At 39.4% G+C, this 21,510-nt stretch overlaps 1 protein-coding gene across 1 annotated transcript; it reads right to left on the reverse strand.

Annotated features, from left to right (window-relative positions):
* Window positions 1-533: 533 nt before the first annotated feature.
* LOC144640151 (uncharacterized) lies at window positions 534-21,206 on the reverse strand. The gene is made up of 14 exons (XM_078499368.1): window positions 21,089-21,206; window positions 18,485-18,910; window positions 15,270-15,359; window positions 13,391-13,466; window positions 13,042-13,105; window positions 12,482-12,566; window positions 12,266-12,342; window positions 10,684-10,720; window positions 8,470-8,533; window positions 7,046-7,156; window positions 4,792-4,815; window positions 4,060-4,174; window positions 3,222-3,314; window positions 534-2,772 (listed from the first exon to the last, which is right to left on the reverse strand). Exons 2-14 carry the CDS (start codon window positions 18,865-18,867, stop codon window positions 2,642-2,644), a joined length of 1,350 nt encoding a protein of 449 aa, XP_078355494.1. The 5' UTR covers window positions 18,868-18,910; window positions 21,089-21,206; the 3' UTR covers window positions 534-2,641.
* Between the last annotated feature and the right edge of the window lie 304 nt (window positions 21,207-21,510).

The following is a 21,510-nucleotide window of genomic DNA, read 5'->3' on the forward strand; positions in this document are numbered from 1 at the left end:
GAGCAAAGCGGTGCGGCAACAAGCGTTTTCCGGTACCATTTAATATCATGATCATGTGTTAGTCTTGAATTGGCCAAGACTACCACATAGCACCTCTCCACTCACGAGTATAAATGGGTAACTGTTACGCCTAATTGATTCTAGCGACGCTCAGTCGCGTTCATAAGTGCGCGATTCATTTAAATTTGTATTTTTCTTTCACGGACCCAGCCCTTTGGGTCTTTCAGGCGCTGAAATCGGAAGGTCCGTCCGCCATCTTGCATTTGAATGCCTGAAAGACTGTGGCCCAGCCATGCCAGTTCCAGGTGTTCGGTTAGCTGGGGCCGCGCAAAGAATGATGAGTGAGGAAAACAAGAGGGCTTTTTAGGCTTTCACAGGTAAACATTGGGCACCGTAACTGCACCGAGATTCCGACCACAGCTACATGCCTCAAACGTAAATTTGTTCTTAACTTTTTGTCTTTTTTTGCTCTTATTCTGCTTCTCGGCTTATTTTCCAACAAGAATGACAACGACAACAACCCATTACACACTTTATTTAACAACAATAACATTTGTTTTTAGAGGGGGGTGAATAGGAAAACGGATCGACGGATTTTGACTATATTTTGGCCCGGATTTCGGATTCAGAGCATATTTTTAAACGGATTTTCGGATCCTTCAATCGGATTTGGTCATTAAATTACAACGGATCGACGGATTCGGTCATTAAGGGACTGGTCAATAAGTATCAGGGGGGTGGGCCGGAGCAATTGGAAAAGTGGTGGCTCAAAAATTTGTGGCCCACCCCTTCCGTCTGGCTCAAAACCGACTAACCTACCCCTGACAGGGGGTTGAAAATTACATGACCCACCCCCTTTGCTAGGGACCTATCATTTCTTTATCATCTGTTAGGGGTTGGAGATTTTTTATTTGACTTCAGCTTTTTAAGTGAAATTCCCTACATAGACATTTTCCCTGATGAACACTGCTGTTCCATGTACGTCTTTTTTCCATTTCTTGACACACCAAAGAAGGATGAATTTATCACTTCTCATACTAGCCTTTTGTAAGTTTTCCACATATTTGTGTGTAAAGTCCATGGGGAAATTTAGACACAAACATATGCAAAAAACTGAATCAGTATATGATATTAATTCATAATCAATTATATATTGAAGAGTTCATATTTTTATACAGAAATTAATAACATAAATAAAATACAACCACTGTCCATCATTCATATTTGCAAATTGTTTGAGAAATATATCTTATTAACCACGCGCGAGGGCCGTACTGGGCGAATATTAGCCTGAGGTCTTGACAGTACGGTCCCGAGCAAGCTTGGTTAATAAAAGATTTATTACACGACTAGAAACTTTGTGTAGTGGGAATTGCTACCCGTTAGATGTCGTGGAAAACAATGTGCGGCAGAACTTTTACGCTCGCTATTTATTTCTGTGTTTAAGGTCATTTCATTTTCAAAGCAATAAAAACTCCGAAAAAATCTTGCAAAAAAATCTAGCAAAAATCTTGCGCTAAATCGTGAGGGAATTAGCGCGGGATCATCCGGGACAAAACCCGGTCCGATACTTGGAAAATATCGGCCCTTGTGGGACCGGAAATTAAGTAATCTGATTGACTGATTTAGTTATTAGCCCTCGGACCACCTTAGTTGTGTAATAAGAGTTTACTGGTATTTAAAGGCCTAAAGCGCAGCGTGAATCTATGCAGGTTGAAGAGAGTCAGGTAAAACTAATGATATGATTACAAGCCATCTAGGGGGGTCAGGGGGTATGCTCCCCCGGGAAAATTTTATATTTGGGCCTTTTGAAATCGCTAGAAATTCATTTAAAACTGCTTACATGGAGAAATTTATCAATTTTATATACTGATGAATACAACTTTTCTTGGAACTATAACAGTTAAAAGTAAGTGAATAAATAAGATGACCCACCCCCTACATGTAGATCAAAATTACATAACCCACCCCTTTTCAAGGGCTCAAAAACTGATGACCCACCCCCTTTCTGCTCCGGCCCACCCCCCCCCCCCCCTGTACTTATTGACCAGTCCCTAAATTGTGACGGATCGGCGGATTTGCATACCCCTATTCACCCCCCTCTTTTTACCAAAACAGTAGTGCAATAAGAAAAGAAATTTTAAACTGCATAAAATGTTCCAGTTTGAGTTCTTTAGAAAAGTGGAACACAAAGCGCAGCTGCAGTTGTACTTTAATGTTCTTGTTCCTCAAAATCCATTTTTATCATGTATCGTTCAAGCTACAACACTAAGGTTTGATTCCCGCCGGGCACTGACTCAGAATTGCATAACGCAGAGGAGACGTGGAACCACGATAGAAACAGCACTGAGCCGAGTTATCAGTAAAATAGAACCGCATCTTCCTGTTCTTTGCAACTGGAAGGCTACGGACACGAAGACGGTACTCGTAAGGATAGCTGGACGGGTCCTCCAGGTTTGGGGTGAGCAGGGGGGGGGGGGGGTGATAACCCACCCACTATAAAATCCGATCTTCTTGGATTTCGAATCGGTGGCAGTCACCGACACTGGTAGAGTTCGTCCTATGTTCCACACCGCCAGGAGCCGGGCGGTCTGACGATGGAGAACGCTGTCGCTATCGGTTGAAACAATGGCGTGTTCGCTCAGGGTCTTGGCAAGACAACATCCGGGAATGTGTTCTCTGCTTCTCTCACTGCCTCCTCAGGGAAAAAGGCTGCGACGCACAATTCTGTTGCCTTCACCCAGCCCCGGTCAGGCATGCTGTCATTCTTCCCTACAGGGGATGAAAAGGATTAGGAACAACTGACCACCATTTAAGGAGTCGAAAAAATTTCTCAACCTACCTACAGAGGAATATATAGCTGGATTTAGGAATTCTAGTATTATTTTCCTCGGATTTTAACAGAAGTATGGTATTATCGTTTAATCATTTAAAGATATCAATAGAAACGTTCTCTTATGGCGAATGTTAGTTAGACAAAATTGATGAAATTGTTTAGCACGGCGGCATAATTTCATTTATTCTGTCAACTTTTCCTTCATGGGGAAAATACACCACAAAATGACTTGGCTCCCAGTGGCTTCATAGTTTAGTTGGTGGAGCATCGCACCGGTATCGTGGAGGTCACGGAATTCGAACCCGGTGTTCAAAGCCTTTTTTCACGCATTTTCCCCCGGTTGATTAAATGTGTCATTGCTTGCTTCTTAATGTAAGTTACTTACAAAATACTTGTTTAAGATCCACTATGAGGGATGTGGGCGTATTATCTTCCATGACTTCTGCACTTCCTTGTAGGACTACAAACAGGGTACCGCCTTGAGACCGAAAGCAAAATACATGTATCAGTAAAGAACCAGGGCCCGGTTGCACAAAGCAACTTAAGATTAAGTGCGATTTTCTGCGACCATTCCCTTATTTTCAGAGGATTTTCGCGGCCCGTGCTATTACGGATGAATAGGGCAAAGACGGACTAAAGAGTAAAGGAAAACCCATGACGCTGCAAAAACATTGAGTTGCTTTATGCAACTGGGCACAGGGGGGATTCAAGATTTTCCTTAGGGGGGGGGGGGGGGAGATGAACCAACAAACCACATATTATTTCTTCGCAGAATACCAGTTGTATTTGAAAGTCGCAGGTCATCTCAGGTCGGAGGAGGGGGGGGGGGGGGGCACCCTTCCGGGCCTCGAACCGCCCCTGAGAACTTGCCAATGTCTAAGATGTTTACTTGTGTTGCGTTGCTTATAATGAGTACTTTATGATGTCGCTTACAACCTGATCATTTATTTAATTATATCCAAACATGATTCAGCATACATGCGTAATGGAATGGTGTTGTTGAATTTGCAAAATGAAACAAAACACAACCAAATGTTTTCATCCCGCGAGCTGTAGTTCCCAGGGTCTCTTCTAAGGGGACGGGGTGTAGAGATCCTGGGAGTGATGTCGAGAGCTGTTCTCTTGTTTAATGCTGCTTGCATTGCATCTGTGATTCCAAAACAAATGAACAGCTTATTATTTACTGCTCACAGAACACCAATAATAAGAAAAAGTAGACTAACCTTCTTGGTACTGTCTGGTTGACAACATGACATTATCAGCTTGCACCTCTTTGATAACCATGGACAGAGCAAGAATGTACAGGAATCCTGGTGGACAAGCTTTGAATTCTTCTGTCTGTCAAGAAAATCGCATTCTTGAGTAATGATCATGATACTGCACTTAGAGAAAACTGACATACATGTACGTGGCTCAAATAAAAAGAAAACAGGTTTTCAGAAGCGAGGAAGGATGAAGCATGGAAGATGACAAATGGAGAATTAAAAGGTGAGGAGTGCTGGGTGTGAGATGAGGGATTTTGCAGGAGGGATGCAGGGTGAAGGAAGAGGAAAAAGGGATGAGGGATAAGGAGTATAAGATGAGGCATGAAGGATGAGAAATGATGGATGAGAGGTGAAAGATACAGGATATGGGATGAGGAATGTGAGATAAGGGATGGCGGATGTGGCGTATGGGATATGTGGGATGAGGGATAAGGGGTGAGGGATATGGGATGAGGGATGTGGGCTAAGGGATGAGGGATGTAACATGAGAGATATGGGATGAGATACTATATGGGGTTCAGAATGAGGGATAAAGGATAAGGGATGAGGGATAAATGATGTGGGCTTCGATGTGAGATGAGGCATACAGGATGTGGGATGACGGATAAAGGATGTGGGATATGTGCGCTGAGGGATAAGGGACATACGAGATGAGGGATTCTTTGTTACATTTCTTATGTTCTTACTCACCTGCTTCAAGGTCATCCTCAAAATCTGAATAAAAAAAACAAAAAATGGAACATTATATAACATTAATTACTGCGTTGTTACGAAGCTAAAATGCATAAATATGCTAAACGTTCCCTGTCAGTTTAATGGGTGTCATTTGTTAAGGTTGGTGCAGTGGTTGAGCCCTGGCTGGGGTCATTGTGTTGTGGTCTGGGGGGGGGGGGGGAGGGGGGGAATAAGTTTTCTCTTACAGTGCCTCTCTCCACCCATGTGTATATAGGTAGCAGCAAATGTGTTGTTGGGGTCAACCCTGTGATACACTAGCATCCCATTCCAGCAGGAGGGCATTTTGCGTGCGCATGCGTCGATATGGACAAGTGCGCACGGCAGAGAAGTTCTGCTATCGATTGTTTACATATTTTCCACAATTTATGGCCTAATTTCTAGCTCAAAATAAAACGTATTTTAAATTTTATTTGCTGTATAAGATACTAAGAGTCCTTGCTTTATCTTCTGACAACAACAAGCAAAGTTTGGTGTCGGCGTGCTGTTTATCTGATCGACTTTGGCTATGCTTATTAAACATTGCACGTGGACAAAATGGCGACCGAATGTCGAGAACCTAAATACCTTGCCCATGTTTTTAATAGCCGGAAGATCTAAACGGACAAAGCGCTACGGCTACTTAGTACTAGAATATAAAACAGCAGTTTTAACTATACGATGTTATAATCAAGTATCCCGGGTTTGAGCGAGTGGTCATGATTTTGTTCAGATTTGTCATAAAACTGCAATTTAATCGTTCTCACGATGCAAAAATCTCAAAATCTAGCCTTGATCTCCAGCGTCTACCGATGATATATGGAGCCTGAAGTACTTAAACTATCGTCTAATGCTTCGAAGGTAGCGTTAAAAAATGGTCAATTGTGGAAATTTTTAGCTTTCTTTAACGTACGTTCTCGCTGGTTTATTCTAACAGAGAAACTATCGTTTGTGATTATTTCCTTAAACTTGAGCAATGGTCAAAATAACTTCACATTTCGATGATACCACAATTATTCTGTTGAACAAGAAAATAATTACTGCGATCGGTCTTAATTTTAAAGTGTTATGGTAATTCTTTGCTGGTAGACTATTTGTTGACATTTTACTATGTTAATTAATACATTTTTGGCTCCTTTATCAAAATCTAGCCTTGATCACCAGTCAAAAAATAGCATGAAACGAACAAGCGATATATATATTTTTCAGAAACGTTCTAATAACTGCTGCATAAAATGTCTTAAGAAATAATTTTTTACTATAAACAATGTTATTTTCAATTTTTCATTCAACGTTTATTTCTTTAACATTGATGTTCATTCTGTTATAACGACTGTTTTACTTCTGTGTCGCCTAAATGTGTTTTAAAGAACTGCAGTTCTTGTTCCAGAAAACCCTGTTTGCCAGTCGAGGGCAAGTTGGCTTTCCTTTAGAGTCATCAGTGTGCTGCATTATCATGTGCAGAACACCCAAACATGTCTTTCTCCTCAGGGAAAACCCTTTTCTTTGGTGGCCGTCCCTTTAGGCAAAAAATCTCTCGACAAGCTATAACATTGCTCGCACTCTGCCTGTATCATAGCAATTGATTTGATGTGAAGTTCTGATCCTAATATATCACACTCCAGCACACGGATAAATGTTTTCCTCTTTTTATGGCCTGTTTGATTTTTGTCGGTGAAGGCTTTCCTACCTGTCCCACATATTTTCCTATTATTTGCAAAAACGATCCCAAAGCAGGCCAGAAAATCTGCTTTATAAGAGCCTTTCCACACACAAAACACTTTTTCTTAGCGAAATTTACGTCTATATTAAATTATGTGACGATAAACAGTACAAAAAACAAAGTTTGAATCTTCCGCGCCATTTTTATTCCCAAGATCACGCGGTCTTTGTACAGCGGTTGCACGCATGCGCACGCAAAATGCCCTCCTGCTTCCCATTCCCATCCAGGGAAGGGGATGAAGAAATACTCCTCCTCGAATTGCTTCATACCAAAAAAGACAGAATGAGCTCTTCTGACATGAGCCACTTGGCCTGATCAAGGATGTAGAAATAAGAAAAAATGCAGGAATGTGTTGAACATTTTTTTGATCATCCAACCAGTCTGTTTTCTTTTTTTAATGGACTCATGTGCTCTCACTACATTTCAGTGGACTTGCGTCATCTTTAGCAAAACACAGGTTGAACAGATTGATTGTTATTCAATATCCACAAGATAAAAAGACGATCAAACCTCCAAATCCAAGGCTCCTCCATACTTTGAGTACAGCCTGCCATCTCTCTGATTGACCTGTTGTTTCCACTTGACACTTAGCTCTTGGAGCAATGTTGCCTCTGTTGTGAACTGTGCAATGAAACTTGTAATAAGAATGTGTTGTTGCTATTGTTGTTGTTGTAGTTGATGATCTCTAGCAACTTAATCTGTAAGTGTTAATAATGCAATAAAAAAAATCTTGTTTATGATCAATTGTTTCTCTACAAACCTATTATTTTTTTTTTGTCAAGGAATTGACACAATGATCATGCGAATGCCCAATTTTAACATTATCATATTTGGCTGATCAAACAACTCAGAAGTCAAGTGATTTGTGCTCATCATATAAATTGTGCAATTTTTCCCTGAACTGTACTCCACTCAATCCAATTTATATAATTACTGATTTAAACAGTGCCAAGTTACTGTAATTAAAAAATTAAACTTATTATTGCATAACAATGTTTTCAGTGATACAAAAAGATCCATGTGTTTTTTCTGCTCATAAAATCAAAATCTTTAGCAAAAAAGCTGCAAGATTACAAACTTGTATAAAACAATTTGAACGTGCTTGTAGATCTGTGTCTAGCACTTACTCTCCCGTAAAGCTAGACACACACTAGGGGACTAGTCGCAGGGAATTGTCCCTTAGTGTGTACACACTAGAAAATTGACCGATTTGTGGGACTATTGGTCCCTGCGACTAGTCCCAGAAATCAAACCAGCTTAATTTGTGGGACTAGTCGCAGGGACCAAAAATGTGGTCCCTACGACTAGACTTTTGATGCAAAATACGAGTACACACTATGGGACTGGTCCCCGAAGCAAGTCCCTGCGACTAGTCCCTGCAACTAGTCCCCTAGTGTGTGCCGGCCTTAAAATAACACTGTGTATAATTGCATGAAGTGCAAAGTGTTTAATACCGTATTCATTCAATTAAGCGCCCAACCTCGAATAAGCGCCCACCTCGACTAAGCGCCCACCCTGTAGGCAGGAAAAGTTAATAAGCGCCCAGCCTCGAATAAGGGCCCACCCCACCCCCCTAAAATGAGGGCACAAGAGGAAAGTTTGACTATTGTTAAAGTTGAGATTAAAATTGACTAAGTACTACTAAGAGACTATCGCGAAGACCGAGTTTTTTTTAAGCTTTTTTTACTGAAACTTTCAATGAACATTAAAAATTCAGCTTTCGTACACCTTCACGTTTAGTTATTATTAATACATTGCTTTCTTGCAAAATAAACGTACTACTTGCTAAAAATAGTGAAAATTTAATAAGCCCCCAGCCTCAAATAAGCGCCCACCTCGAATAAGCGCCCACCCTAAAGGTCCAAAAATTTAATAAGCGCCCAGGGCGCTTAATCGAATAAATACGGTATATGAAAATAATAAATTATACACACCTGACTAACAGCATCATGGAAGTTTTCCTCTCGTAGCATAATAACCTGGCATGGCCCAGCCGCCCTGTGGAGTACATGTATGTACATTATATACCTATAATTGTACTACAAGCTCTAGGTTTTTATCAGATGGTAGTTGAAAGTGGTGAAACCCAGAGTCTGCTGTCAAAGTCTACAGAAAACAATGGCAGGTGATCTTTATTGTGTTAGCAGGCGGCTTTTCTAATAAGCATGTACTCATTTATTAATGGTTACTTTACCATTTACATGTTTTGGGAGGGTGGGGGGTGGGTAGGTGACGTGAGGTGAGATGAATCTCCACAGTATTTAAATAGAGTGTGCAAGATACCTGATCTAAAATAGAGCTTGAAGAAGAATCCAATTACAGTCACAGCAATAATATGGATCCAATGATCACATCTGGTTTAAGTATAATGCTTACAGGTCAGAGTGTTTATGGAGCCCTGAGAGAAACTGAATGGGTTAGGAGGGGCAGGTACCATCATGGGACAAGATATGGTAGGGTGCAACACACAGATACATGTTGATGTACAGTACCGCCCGAAACTACTTACCCATTTGCCGCGGTTATACCTCGGTCAAACTGCAGGTTGATACTGCGTTCTCGCCTCGGCATAGACGCGGCGTGCCGCGAAAAATCGCCGGTTTTACCGGGGTTTTTTGCGGTAAGCAATACCGCGGTAATCGGTAAGACGCGGTAGAGTTGAATAGGCTTATTTACCTTTTGTTTAGAGTTCATTAAGAACAACGGGCAAGATTTCACGCTTTCACGCTCCGATGATATATCGCACATCTCTCAAATTCAAAGAAACCACCACTTCAAAGCAGAAATGCAAATAGTCGGAACGTGACTTTTGAGTTCTTTAAACGTTTAAATGAGCAAAACCTCTTTTAGAATAATGTTAGAGCTGCATCGCCGCTAGTAAACAAATGTTTCGTGTTCATGTCGTACATAACATGCGTCTGATCGAAGACATGCTGCCCATTGCGCGTGCAGACTGATCTTGGAGCTTATCATGAATGAGTTGCATCGTCTTTAAGCAATATTTTAATAAATAGTTTTGTTGTGGTTCAGTGTGAGCACTTTTTTTTTCTTCGCTATAATTTTCACACGACACGGCGGCACGTCCCGCCAGAAGCGACGAGCGACGTAAAATATTCGTTCGCCTTTATGATGCGTTTTGGAAATTTGTTAACTTTTTTGCAAGATACAGATTCTGTGTTTAGAACTCGCCGGCGAGTCACGTTTGCTGAAATGTCTATTGTTATGTACCCGGGTTTTGTAGAGTCACGGCAAGTTAAGTAGCGAAAATAATGATATCTCTAGTTCTGTCCGGCCTTATTCGATGATATAAACGGCGAAATGATTTCTGTAGGTAGAATTTATGTTCTATGAAGTCGTGAACATTTTTGCAAGTTCAAGTTTCGCTCTGGCGAGCGCCGGCAGCTTGTCTGGCTGATTATCGATTGTAAACATTTTAGCGTCACGGCAATTATCGGAATAATATCTCTGGTTCTATTTGGCATAAATCGGTTATTAAAACGGTCAAAATACACTGAAACTATCAATATGAACATAGTTAGTAGAAGAAAAGGTGTTTTATCGAAGTTTCTATGACGTTGTGAACATTTTATCACTTTTTGCAAGATAAAGTTTTGGTCTGAGCGGTAAGTACTGTATCCGTAGTTGAGAAGTAGTTCCGTCGAAGGATTGTGAAACTTGAATGAATTACTTTCACGACTTGAGGGAATTAAAAGTTCTGAAAACAATGGCTTGACAATCCCTATCAGTAGCTATTGTTTCTTCGCCGCGGTATACTGCGTCTTGCTTACCGCGGCGTTCGGTCACGTTCGTCCAAGACGAGGTTGAGCTTTCCGCGGCACCGCGGTGGATTCGCGGCACAACCGCGCGGCAAGGACGAGGTTTCACCGCGTGCTAATGGGTAAGTAGTTTCGGGCGGTACTGTATGATAAGGTTTTCAGGGTAGAATCTGTAAAAAATATCAAAGATAGCAGGGTAATACTGTATATTGAACACTGTCACAAGACTAACTGTAACATTCACTAGAGATCACCAAGTAGTTTATCACTGAAACTGGGAAAGATTGTTTATCCTTCTAGCACCAATTATAATCAGAGAAACATGTATGACCATTAAAATAATTCTCTTTCATGCTGTGCATCTGTCCTAACCTGACGGTGGATCTCCTCTCAGTTCCAGTAAAGAAACCTGCACAGCAAAAATAATATCATAAGAAGGTGGGCATGGCATTATGGCTGATTATCCAATGGGGGTCTGAAACACATATAAATTATGCATCTAATGCTCCAGCTTCAAATGTAATAAATAATATTGTTAATAATATCATTGACTATGAAAAGAAAAAGCCTGCTGATGGGTGTTTAGCTAGTTAAAGGCACCTTTCCACAAAATTGGACCTTTCTTAAAAGGCTAAACAGCAAATAAAAGGTGCATAATATTTATATCAACTAGTGATACCTATCGGTAGAAATGCCAACGAGTACAACGGGACACTTTATGATTTTGGTCGATCAATAAACATTGCGCGTTTTCTTTGAAAAGCTTGAATGTTTATAAAATAAAATGGGATTTTATGAAAGCTAAAATAATGAGGAAAAAGTTCTAAAATAAAACCAAAGTAGTGAAGATTTAGTGAGAAATCTTGTAAACTTCATGCTATTTGAGAGTTTCAAGCCATTGTTGTCCGATGCCGCTATTTTGGAGAGGTTTCCGCTGTTTTAAAGTCCTATAGGTCTTAATCAAAGTGGCTATGAGCCACTGAACACGGAAAATAAATTACGAAACAAAAAGCAAACTTTTACAAAGATTTGCCAAAACAAAGCATTTCAAACTTTCCACACTGCAGTTGAATCCATTCAGCACATAAGTATTAAAAAATTGAGGTTTTAAAAGGTAAAAGCCTGTTCGGACAAGTTTGAGGCCAAAGATGGAACAAGTTTATTTTATTATTCCGAGAATAATTCATCATGGGCAATGCGTGATGTCTCAAATGTCACGTTAAATTGTTGTTGTTGAGACACTGCAAATATTGCCTTCAGGCAACCAGCTTTAGCTTTAGGAAAATTAAAGGCCCTGTTTCCCGAGAAAAAAACGCTGGACAATCCAGGAAAAAATGTAGTATAGGGAATTTATTTTATAAATTCAAGAAACGAAATAAAACTCTCTTCTGATCGATAAAATCCGTGTTGTTTACTTAGCCAGACCTAACTTAATCATGCATGCAAATTTGTATGACTTCGAAATTTTCGAAGCTCTGGAAATCTTGAAGCTTTGAAATGCATTCCTTGCCTTTATCTTAAATGAAATTAAATTCTAAACAAAGTTTAATTCAAGTTTCTTTCGTATTTTTTCTAGTTTGGGAATATTGGCTTTTTGAAGCGAACAGATTTGAAACCTCTTTGTTATCTGAGACACATCTTGTCTGGGAATTTTAGTTGCCAATAAATCATGTACGTGCTGAACAAATTAGTAGCGCGCTGATTGGCCAAACTACAACAAAGTGTGCACCTGCTGAACAGATCCTGCTGAACGGATTGGCTAAAAACATCAGAAATTGTGTCGTCACGATCTACCTTACATTACATAGCATTACTTACATTACTCGACATTTGGAGTGTTTCTGAGATTTTTTTCGCATATACAAATCTTCTCGCGGCTCTATATTCTGCCGCCTCGTCAGGCCTTCTGGTCTTCCAGAAGGCCTGACTCGTTGGCAATAATTGCCACTGGTACCTTCCTCTCCAAAAGAGAACCCTCTGTCTCCAGCATCAAATGTAGCAAGCTCCTGATTTCCAGTTGAGAACTTCACCCTACATACAGAGCAAATAACTTGATCATTGATCAATTCATACATTCATACTGACTGCTAATTAAAGGAGAGGGGTGGATTTCAAAAAAGGGAAACTTACATTTATCAATTGTTTATTGTATAATTTAAATATAACTTACTGTCCATGAACTAGAACAAACATTTCTTGTCCCTTCCATCCTTCTTTGAAAATAATGCTGTCAGTAGGATACAGTACAATAATTGCTGCAAAAAATTACAATTAATTAAAAGTAAAGATAATAGTTTTCCCTCATGGCATTTCTAAGTTAAACTGTCTGGTAAATTCTTTTTTCCTGAATTAATTACATGCAGTTTGGGGTTCAGAAAGTTTTGAAGTAACAGTAGGCATACAGCTTTATTATCAAAGTAGTTGGCCAATTTTACCATCACTTAGTAAAGAATCAGAGGATATCCCAGCAGAGTAGATGGCTTATTGGAGGCTGGGCACTTACATGTATTAACTTTTCCTACCTTCAGGGTGGGCGCTTATTCAAAGTGGGCGCTTATTCGAGGTTGGGCGCTTAATTGAATAAATACGTACCTAGTTTATGACCAAAAAGGTGTGAAATAAATAATAACATTAATATTAAAATTTGCTTCTCCATCCACCAGAGAAAGCTAAGAATACCTACTGCATTATATCTATATTTTTAAAAAACATAATTTTAAATTAACTGACCTGGCTTTATGGTGGTGACCACAGATGCTAAAGACTCTTTTCTCCAGCTGTGTACCACTGGGGACTAAGAAGAAGAAAACAGTAAATTTTATAATTATTATAATCGTGTCATTTCAACTCAGACATCTGGGATCAATAGTAACAGGGACGGCGGAGCATTTTTCCAAGTGGGGGGGCTGACTAGTGACTTGAAGTGGGGGGGGGGGGGGCTAAAAAGACTCTTCTTTTAGTAAGTCTTTATTTTTTCGGAAATTCTGGGGGGACTGAAGCACCCCCCCCCCCCCCCCAGCCCCGCCGTCCCTGAGTAACTATGGCAAACACAGTGTAGTTACGATGTGTGTCTACCAACCTTTTGTAACACATCTATAGCAATCTCCTTTGACAGCTGTTGGTTGTCAAACAGTTTACTGGTGTCAAGGTATCTCCTACAATTGACATTGAAAACATTGGAGGAAATATCATTTATAACATCTGCTACTGACAGAACAACTTTTCTTTATTGCAGTCACTGACACTGAAGCTACCATACAGTAAACAAACTTAAGCATCCCATGCAGCAAATGACAAGTGTGTGATTAATTGAGCAGACTAAAGAAAATGATAATCAAGAAGAAGAAGAAAGTGCCCTGAATTAATGCTGCAAACAGAATCTTAAATGTTTCAGACCATGGAGCATAAACTTTGACTGAATGTCTGTCAACATAATTCAAGTGCTTTATCAGTACTTATTAGCCTGGGAACAGAAGCTATGAAAACTAATATTTTAAATTTGGCCACATCAAATTTCTGGCAGTGTTTACAAGAAATAAATTATTTCACCTACTAACCCTGAATTCAGATAGGTAAGTTTAAGTCTGATTTTGAGCCAGTAGAGGCACATCAGGCCAGAGCTTATTTTGGTTTCTGTAGCACTGAGTGAGCATTTCTTCTTCCCCTTCGATGGGATGCTAGTCCATCACAGATACGAGTTATGCCAAGCATTACTTAGACAGTTTGCTGGTACCCATTTACATGTATATGTTGTGGTTTAATTTTTTCTTTGGTTTAAAATTTTTCAAACCAGTTTGATTTTTATTTCCCTTTGTTTCAGATTATGTTAATGAACATAAGACAATGAAAAATAAAAATCAAACTGGTTTGAAAAATTTTAAACCAAAGAAAAAATTAAACCACAACATATACATGTACACCTGCGGGGTTCATACTCTTTTGAGCTTTTGAAATTCCATGACTTCCCATGACCTTTTCCATGACTTTCAAAGTTTTTTATGACCTAAATTTTACCATTTTTCCTGGATTTTCAAAAATTATCTTGATTTCTGGAACCTTCTTACCCTTTTCTTCACAAATTTAATTATTAATAAGTGTTTTTTTGTACAATCAATACAATTTTCCATGACTTTCCATGATCCACACTTAAATTCCATGACTTTCCAGGCCTGGAAAATGAAATTTTAAAATTCCATGACTTTCCTGGTTTTCCATGACCCGTACTAACCCTGACCTGGGTGGTGAGAGGCACTATAATTATAGTGAAGTGTCTTTCCCAAGAACACAATGCAGTGACCCCAGGCAGGACTTGAACCGACTGCTCAATCCAGGGTCCAGGACACTAACCATAAGGTCACTGTGGCTTCAGTCTCCACACAACTTAGATGGGGTAATACAAAACATGTTAAAAAAGAAAGAAGAAATGACAATTCCTTATTGTTACTTATTTTCGCGGAACTTAATTTTAGTGATTCTCGAAAAAAAAAAGCAAAATTAAAGACCCGTGACAAAAACGTTCGATCGCGAAAATAACGACGCAAAGTTTAATACCGTTCTATATTATTATTGATTAAACGTTATAGTGAGTTTCCTAGTACATGATTACCTTGGTTCAGTCTTCAAACTCGCTCTACTTTGTTACAAAGGAACAGCGTCCAAATTTTTTAAGTTTCATTAAATGTTTTATGGTTTTGTTCAGTGTCATTGGAAACTATTGCTGTGGAAAAGAAGACTTACTGTTTGTTAATGCAGACAAGTAAATTTTGACAATTTTTCGCGAAATTTAGTTTTATATTTAATGTATTTTTTGGCCAAATCACTTAATTAAAGTCCTACGAAATATGCCTGTTCCATTTTCACGAAATTAAGTTCCCACAAAAATAAGTAACAATAAATAAGGTAACTTGAAATTGCTGCAGAACAATTCTGTATGAAGTTAACACAGTATTTTCACCAACCTTTGTTGAAACCACTGCAGTAGAGTTATCTCACTGGGAAACGTGAGCAGCTGGCGAGCATCAGAGGTCTTCAGAAGTAATATCACACACCTTGTTAAAATATAATACCGGTAATTGTACAACACATTTTAAAAATATTTTAAAATTTGTTACTATTGCCATTATCATGCATGACATTGAAAAGTGACTTGCCAAATTAAGGCATATTTATTTTATACAATTGTAGTTTTACAGTCGAAGCTCTCGTAAGCGGACACCCTCGGGACGCGAAAAAAGTGTCCGTAACTGGAGCTGGCCGCTTACGAGAATGGTTCTCGTAAGCGGCCACTAGAGGTGAAGGGAATAGATGGCCGCTTACGGGAGCTTGCCTAGCTAACAAGTGGTGTTTTAAAACCTGGCTGAAGTTGTCTGCCAATTCACTGCCAATTCGACCGGTTGAAATTGTCTGCCAATTCGAAGTAAGCATCGAAAGAAGAAACTATACATTAGGAACAGTTAAATAACATTACCAATTGACCAAAAACATCTTTTACGTACATTTGAAACCTTTAAATTTGCGGCAAACTCTCTCCGAACTCTTATACAAGACGCCTCATATCTGCTCTGTTTCGGTGTTAATGATTTTTTACTTGGCTTTTCAAACTTGGAATATTTAGCATCATTTTAAAGCTTACCGTCTCAACAGTTCATCTCAATGTTTTCTATACCCATCTCAACGCAATAGATGGCGAGAACACTCGCGAAAACCGTGTATTTATTAATTCACGCACTCTACATGGCATTTCCGGAAGTCAATAACTTATCACGTGACATTTCAATCGTCAACTGCGTGATATATTTTTAAAGCTTACCGTCTCCACAGTTCATCTCAATGTGTTCTATACCCATCTCAACGCAATTAAATGTCGAAAAACACTCGCGAAAACCGTGTACTCATTAATTCATACAGTGTACATGGCCTTTCCGGAAGTCAATAACTTATCACGTGACCTTTCAATCTTCAACTGTGTGATATATTTTTAAAGCTTACCGTCTCCACAGTTCATCTCAATGTGTTCCTTACCCATCTCAACGCAATAGATGGCGAAAAACACTCACGAAAACCGTGTATTCATTAATTCATACACTGTACATGGCCTTACCGGAATTGAATAACTTATCACGTGACATTTCAATCGTCAACTGCGTCATATATTTTTAAAGCTTACCGTCTTCATAGTTCATCTCAATAAGTTCTATATCCATCTCAACGCAATTAAATGTCGAAAAACACTCGCGAAAACCGTGTATTCATTAATTCATACAGTGTACATGGCCTTACCGGAAGTAAATAACTTATCACGTGACATTTCAATCGTCAACTGCGTGATATATTTTTAAAGCTTACCGTCTCCACAGTTCATCTCAATGTGTTCTATACCCATCTCAACGCAACAAATGTCGAAAAACACTCGCGAAAACCATTGAGCTTTTAATTCATACACTCTACATGGCCTTACCGGAAGTCAATAACTTATCACGTGACCTTTCAATCTTCAACTGCGTTACATATTTTTAAAGCTTACCGTCTACTCAGTTCATCTCAATGTGTTCTATACCCATCTCAACGCAATAGATGTCGGTAAATTGTCGCGAAAACCGTGTAGCTATTAAGTCCTGCACTCTACATAACCTTACCGGAATTCAATAACTAATCCCGTGACAGTTAATATTAATAGCTACATGGTTTTCGCGAGTGTTTTTCGACATTTAATTGCGTTGAAATGGGTATAGAACACATTGAGATGAACTGTGGAGACGGTAAGCTTTAAAAATATATCACGCAGTTGACGACTGAAATGTCACGTAATAAGTTATTGACTTCCGGAAATGCCATGTAGAGTGTGTGAATTGATAAATACACGGTTTTCGCGAGTGTTTTTCACCATTTATTGCGTTGAGATGCGTATAGAAAGCATTGAGATGAACGGTTGAGACGGTAAGCTTTAAAATGATGCTAAACATTCCAAGTTTGAAAAGCCAAGTAAAAAATTATTAACTCCGAAACAGAGCAGATATGAGGCGTCTTGTATAAGCTTTCAGAGAGAGTTTGCCGCAAAGTTAGAGGCTTCAAATGTACGTAAAAGATGTTTCTGGTCAATTGGTAATGTTATTTAACTGTTCCTAATGTATAGTTTCTTCTCTCGATGCTTACTTCGAATTGGCAGACAATTTCAACCGGTCGAATTGGCAGATTGCGAATTGGCAGTGAATTGGCAGACAACTTCAGCCAGGTTGTTTTAAAATGAAACCGGACGTGGATGACGACAAAACAAACACTGAAATATGGTTCTGTTATCACTGTAAAATCATTGACGAACAGCGATGTAAAGTTAATAAGAAAAAACAAGATACAGAGGTTGTTTGTTTTTTTTTTTTTGGGTGTCCGCTTACGGGAGCTTAAAAACAAAGAAAAGTCAAATTCGTAATATCTGAAAGTGTCCGCGGCCGCTTACGGGAATGTCCGCTTACGAGAATGTAAAAATACAGAGTTTGTATGGGAGTTAAAACGGGGTTTCAAACAAGGCGGCCGTAAGTAGAGCTGTCCGCTTACGAGAGTGTCCGTTAAGAGAGCTTCGACTGTATTAAAATTACTGTACTAGCGCAATGTATCCATGGGAGGCATGGTGGTCTAATGGATAGCGCGCTCGACTCTGAGTCGAGGTATGAGGCCTGGCTGGGGCGCTGCGCTATGTTCTTGGGCAAGAAACTTTACTCTTTTAATAGTGCCTTTTTCTACCCAGGAGTATGAATGGGTACCGGCGAATTTACTGCTGGGGGGTAACCAGGGCTGCGATGGACTAGCAACCCATCGGGGGGGGGGGGGGGTAGCAATACTCCTAGTCGCTTAATGCTGTAGAAACCGGGAAAAGCTCTGGCTGTATGGGCCACTTGGCTCGGACACAGACTTAGTGCAATTAATCTGTTGAAGAGGAAAGTTTTCAGGGTTATACACATGCACAAGGTTTTGTTCTTAATATAAAATGTCAGGCAGACTTTTCAAACTTTGCTCATTTATCCTGGAAAATTGGGTAGGACGGATAACAATTTTCACAACCTTCAACAAATAAGTAACTTCACCTCAGTTAGGGAAACCTGATGAAATGCTGCCAGAAGGATTAAACCTAGAGACCAATGAGCCTACGACTAGAACCGACATGCACATAATTATGTACCTGTTAGATGACCACACATCAGCTGTGCACTTCATATTATACAGCACAGAAACCTCCCCAAAGCAATCACCCACTTGAATTTCCCTCAAGACAAACTTCTGGTTTTCACTGAAAACAGTTACATTCCCTGACACCAGCACATGAATTCCAGATGCCTCTTGGCCTTTCCTAAGTAGAATTTCTGGGGCATCCTCTGTCTCTTTCAGTTCTACACGACGTATCACTTCATCCCGAACACTTTTGTCAAGAGCAATAGGTAGTCTGTTCAAGCAGTCAGTGAGTCTGACAATAGCTTCTGGTGGAAGTAAAGGATTGATGGATGATGCAAATTGTGGACGTACCAATTGACTTTCCCGTCTTCTACCACTCTGTTTGTTACCCATTTCTGAGTAAATGGAGTCAGGAGTGTTTCTAATCCTGTTCAGTCTAACATGAAATTGGAAACAAAATCAAAGAATAGGATAAATCAAGACATAATAATAAAGATGTTTACAGGCAACTCTCTTTAAAACGGACACCGTCGGGAACGGCTTAAACTGTCCGTGTTAGAGAGGTGTCCGTCTTATAGGGAGTTTAGTTGCAGTAAAATGACTGAAAAACGACAGGGACGGGGCCAACACCAGGTGTCCGTCTTAAAGAGGTGTCCGTCTTATAGAGGTGTCCGTTAAGAGAGAGTTGACTGTAGTTTGTTTTTGTTCTATTTTTGTTTTTAGTTTGCTTTTGATTCTTTTTTTTTTTTACAATAGAGATGTATATGGATAAGGCCCTTGTAATAGGTGAACCTGTTCTGCGGAATGGTAGTTATGACAGAATGGCATTAGTTTGCCAGTGGCTAGCTTCACCCCTGTTGCTTGTGTTTAGCTTCACCCTGGTTTGCTTGCAGTTAGCTTCACCCCCATGGCTTGCTTTCTTTTTTTTTTGTTGATTAGGACAATACTACATGTAAATGTTGCCCTAACCAAGAAATAAAAGCTAACCACGTACAAGCAAAGTGAGGTCAAGCTAACCGCAAGAAAACCAGTGTGAAAATTAGTGCCATTCCATCAATCCGCCATTCCACTGATTATGGTCACTGATTCCTTTGCAATGACATTTTACAAGCAATGCTTCATGTCGCTGCCTACTTGAACTAGCTTGATTGCCTAACTACTGTATGAAATTTCACCACTGTGAAGCTCCTGAAGATCATGTGTACTTTAACGTTCCAAAACGATCTTAAACAGAACTTTACTTACAGAAACAATTGGAAATAATCGATTAACCAGTACAACAAACTTTAACATACAAGCTGCCCTAATGTTTGCTTTATACAAGCCTTATTTCAATTAATAATTATATACAATTAATTAATTAATTTGACTATATTATTATTTGAAGTAATTAAAAAAGTAATTGCATTGCCAAGTAACCCTTTTTGCAATGTGTGTTGACCAGTCTAGTCAACCATGTAAATAGTCCACGAAAAGCCAGCCCAGGGTGACATTTTGACAAAATAGCCACATTTGTTTGCTTTCTCCTTTCTTTATAAACCACTACCGTTCAGTGAGACAAAGATTTGTTAAAAAAGTGGTATTTTTTTTTTCTTTATAGCTACCATTTCCAGTTTTTGGTGACAACAAGCTGACTTGGGTCAGCATTGTGGTACAGAACAGAACTTTGATACAACCAGGCAACTCGAGTTCATGTAAACATTTTTTTTTACACTTAACTTGCCAAGCAGACCCGGGCTAGTTGCCAGCTTAGGGTCGTGTAAAGAGACCTGATTCTGACGAGGGTCCCTGGGTGAGGGTTGCTACTTTGGAGTACTTTCGGAACTTAAAACTAGGCTACCAATATGTATGTTATCTTAAGGACGTTCGCGCTTATTGTTTATGCATGCACATCCTCACTACATGTGCAAGTAATTCAATGTTGCAACGTCATGCCATGCCATATATTGAGCCCACGTGCTGAAAAACGTTCTAAGGACATAGGGTGGGTGGCTGTTCTGCTCACTTCGCTTGCAGTTTGCTTTCTTAAATGGTGGGTGACCCCTTTTTTAGGCCCTCCTTTTTTCTTAACAGATTACTTTTGTTAATATAGATCTATGTTTTGCAAAAAAATTTTTAAAAAAAATACATGGAGTGGGAGTTTGTTTTTATTGTCACACTGATGTTTGAATTTCATGTTTTGAGATTTTCGTTTTGCCGTACGACAGTTTTAAATGCCTTTTTCCAGAGTAAAGTCTCACAAAAAGGATATCAACACAAGGAATAATAACCAAAATGGCAGTCGCTTTTGCCAACATCTTTATGGCAGAGGTAGAAACACAAATTCTTAACCAAAGCGCTCTATTTACGTAACAGATGCCCTCCAATTTCAAAAATCAGGGTAATTTCTCACACGCTTTATCTCTGAAACGAAGTTGGTGATCGCAACTTTGTGTTTTGCATTTCTGACACTTTATCTGGCCGCAGTAATTAAAAATAAACAAAAGTCTATCGAGTAGAAAATTTTGGCGCGAACGTCCTTATAAGCTTAAGCTTACTTGTTTGATGGCTGACAGAACCCTCACTGTGATCAGACCGAAGAGTGTAAATAATAGAAACGCAGTAATAAGCTTACCTCACTCCAACATTATAAAGATGTACGCCTAACCTAACCTAGTCTACTTCGTGACGAGACCAAACTATGGAGTTCAGCAGCCATCTTTTTTTTAAGGCGCGTTGCATTCTGGTCAGTTTAAGGATTGCACCCAGGCCCCTGTTGCGCCGTATAAATCCCTTTCTTTCTTTCTTTCTTTCTTTCTTTCTTTCTTTCTTTCTTTCTTTCTTTCTTTCTTTCTTTCTTTCTTTCTTTCTTTCTTTCTTTCTTTCTTTCTTTCTTTCTTTCTTGCTTACTTGCTTGCTTGCTTGCTTAATTGCTTTCTTAATTGCTTGCTTGCTTGCTTGATGGGCCGCAGTTAGGCAATTTTCTAAAAATCGCAAAATTCACTCTAGAGAGCAAGCAACTTTTCTAAATTTTGGTGGCAACTTTTTGATATTTGA

This window comes from Oculina patagonica, unplaced genomic scaffold, assembly GCF_052425735.1.
Source record: "Oculina patagonica isolate OP01 unplaced genomic scaffold, crgOcupat unplaced2, whole genome shotgun sequence".
Lineage (NCBI taxonomy): Eukaryota > Metazoa > Cnidaria > Anthozoa > Scleractinia > Oculinidae > Oculina > Oculina patagonica.

Coding starts and splice junctions, on each gene's coding strand:
- LOC144640151 (XM_078499368.1), bottom strand. CDS start 18,867: ATGGGTAACAAACAGAGTGGTAGAAGACGGGAAAGTCAATTGGTACGT. Junction 15,360..18,484: donor GATGTGTGGTCATCTAACAG/GTACATAATTAT, acceptor TATTTTAACAAG/GTGTGTGATATTACTTCTGA. Junction 13,106..13,390: donor CTATAGATGTGTTACAAAAG/GTTGGTAGACAC, acceptor TCTTCTTCTTAG/TCCCCAGTGGTACACAGCTG.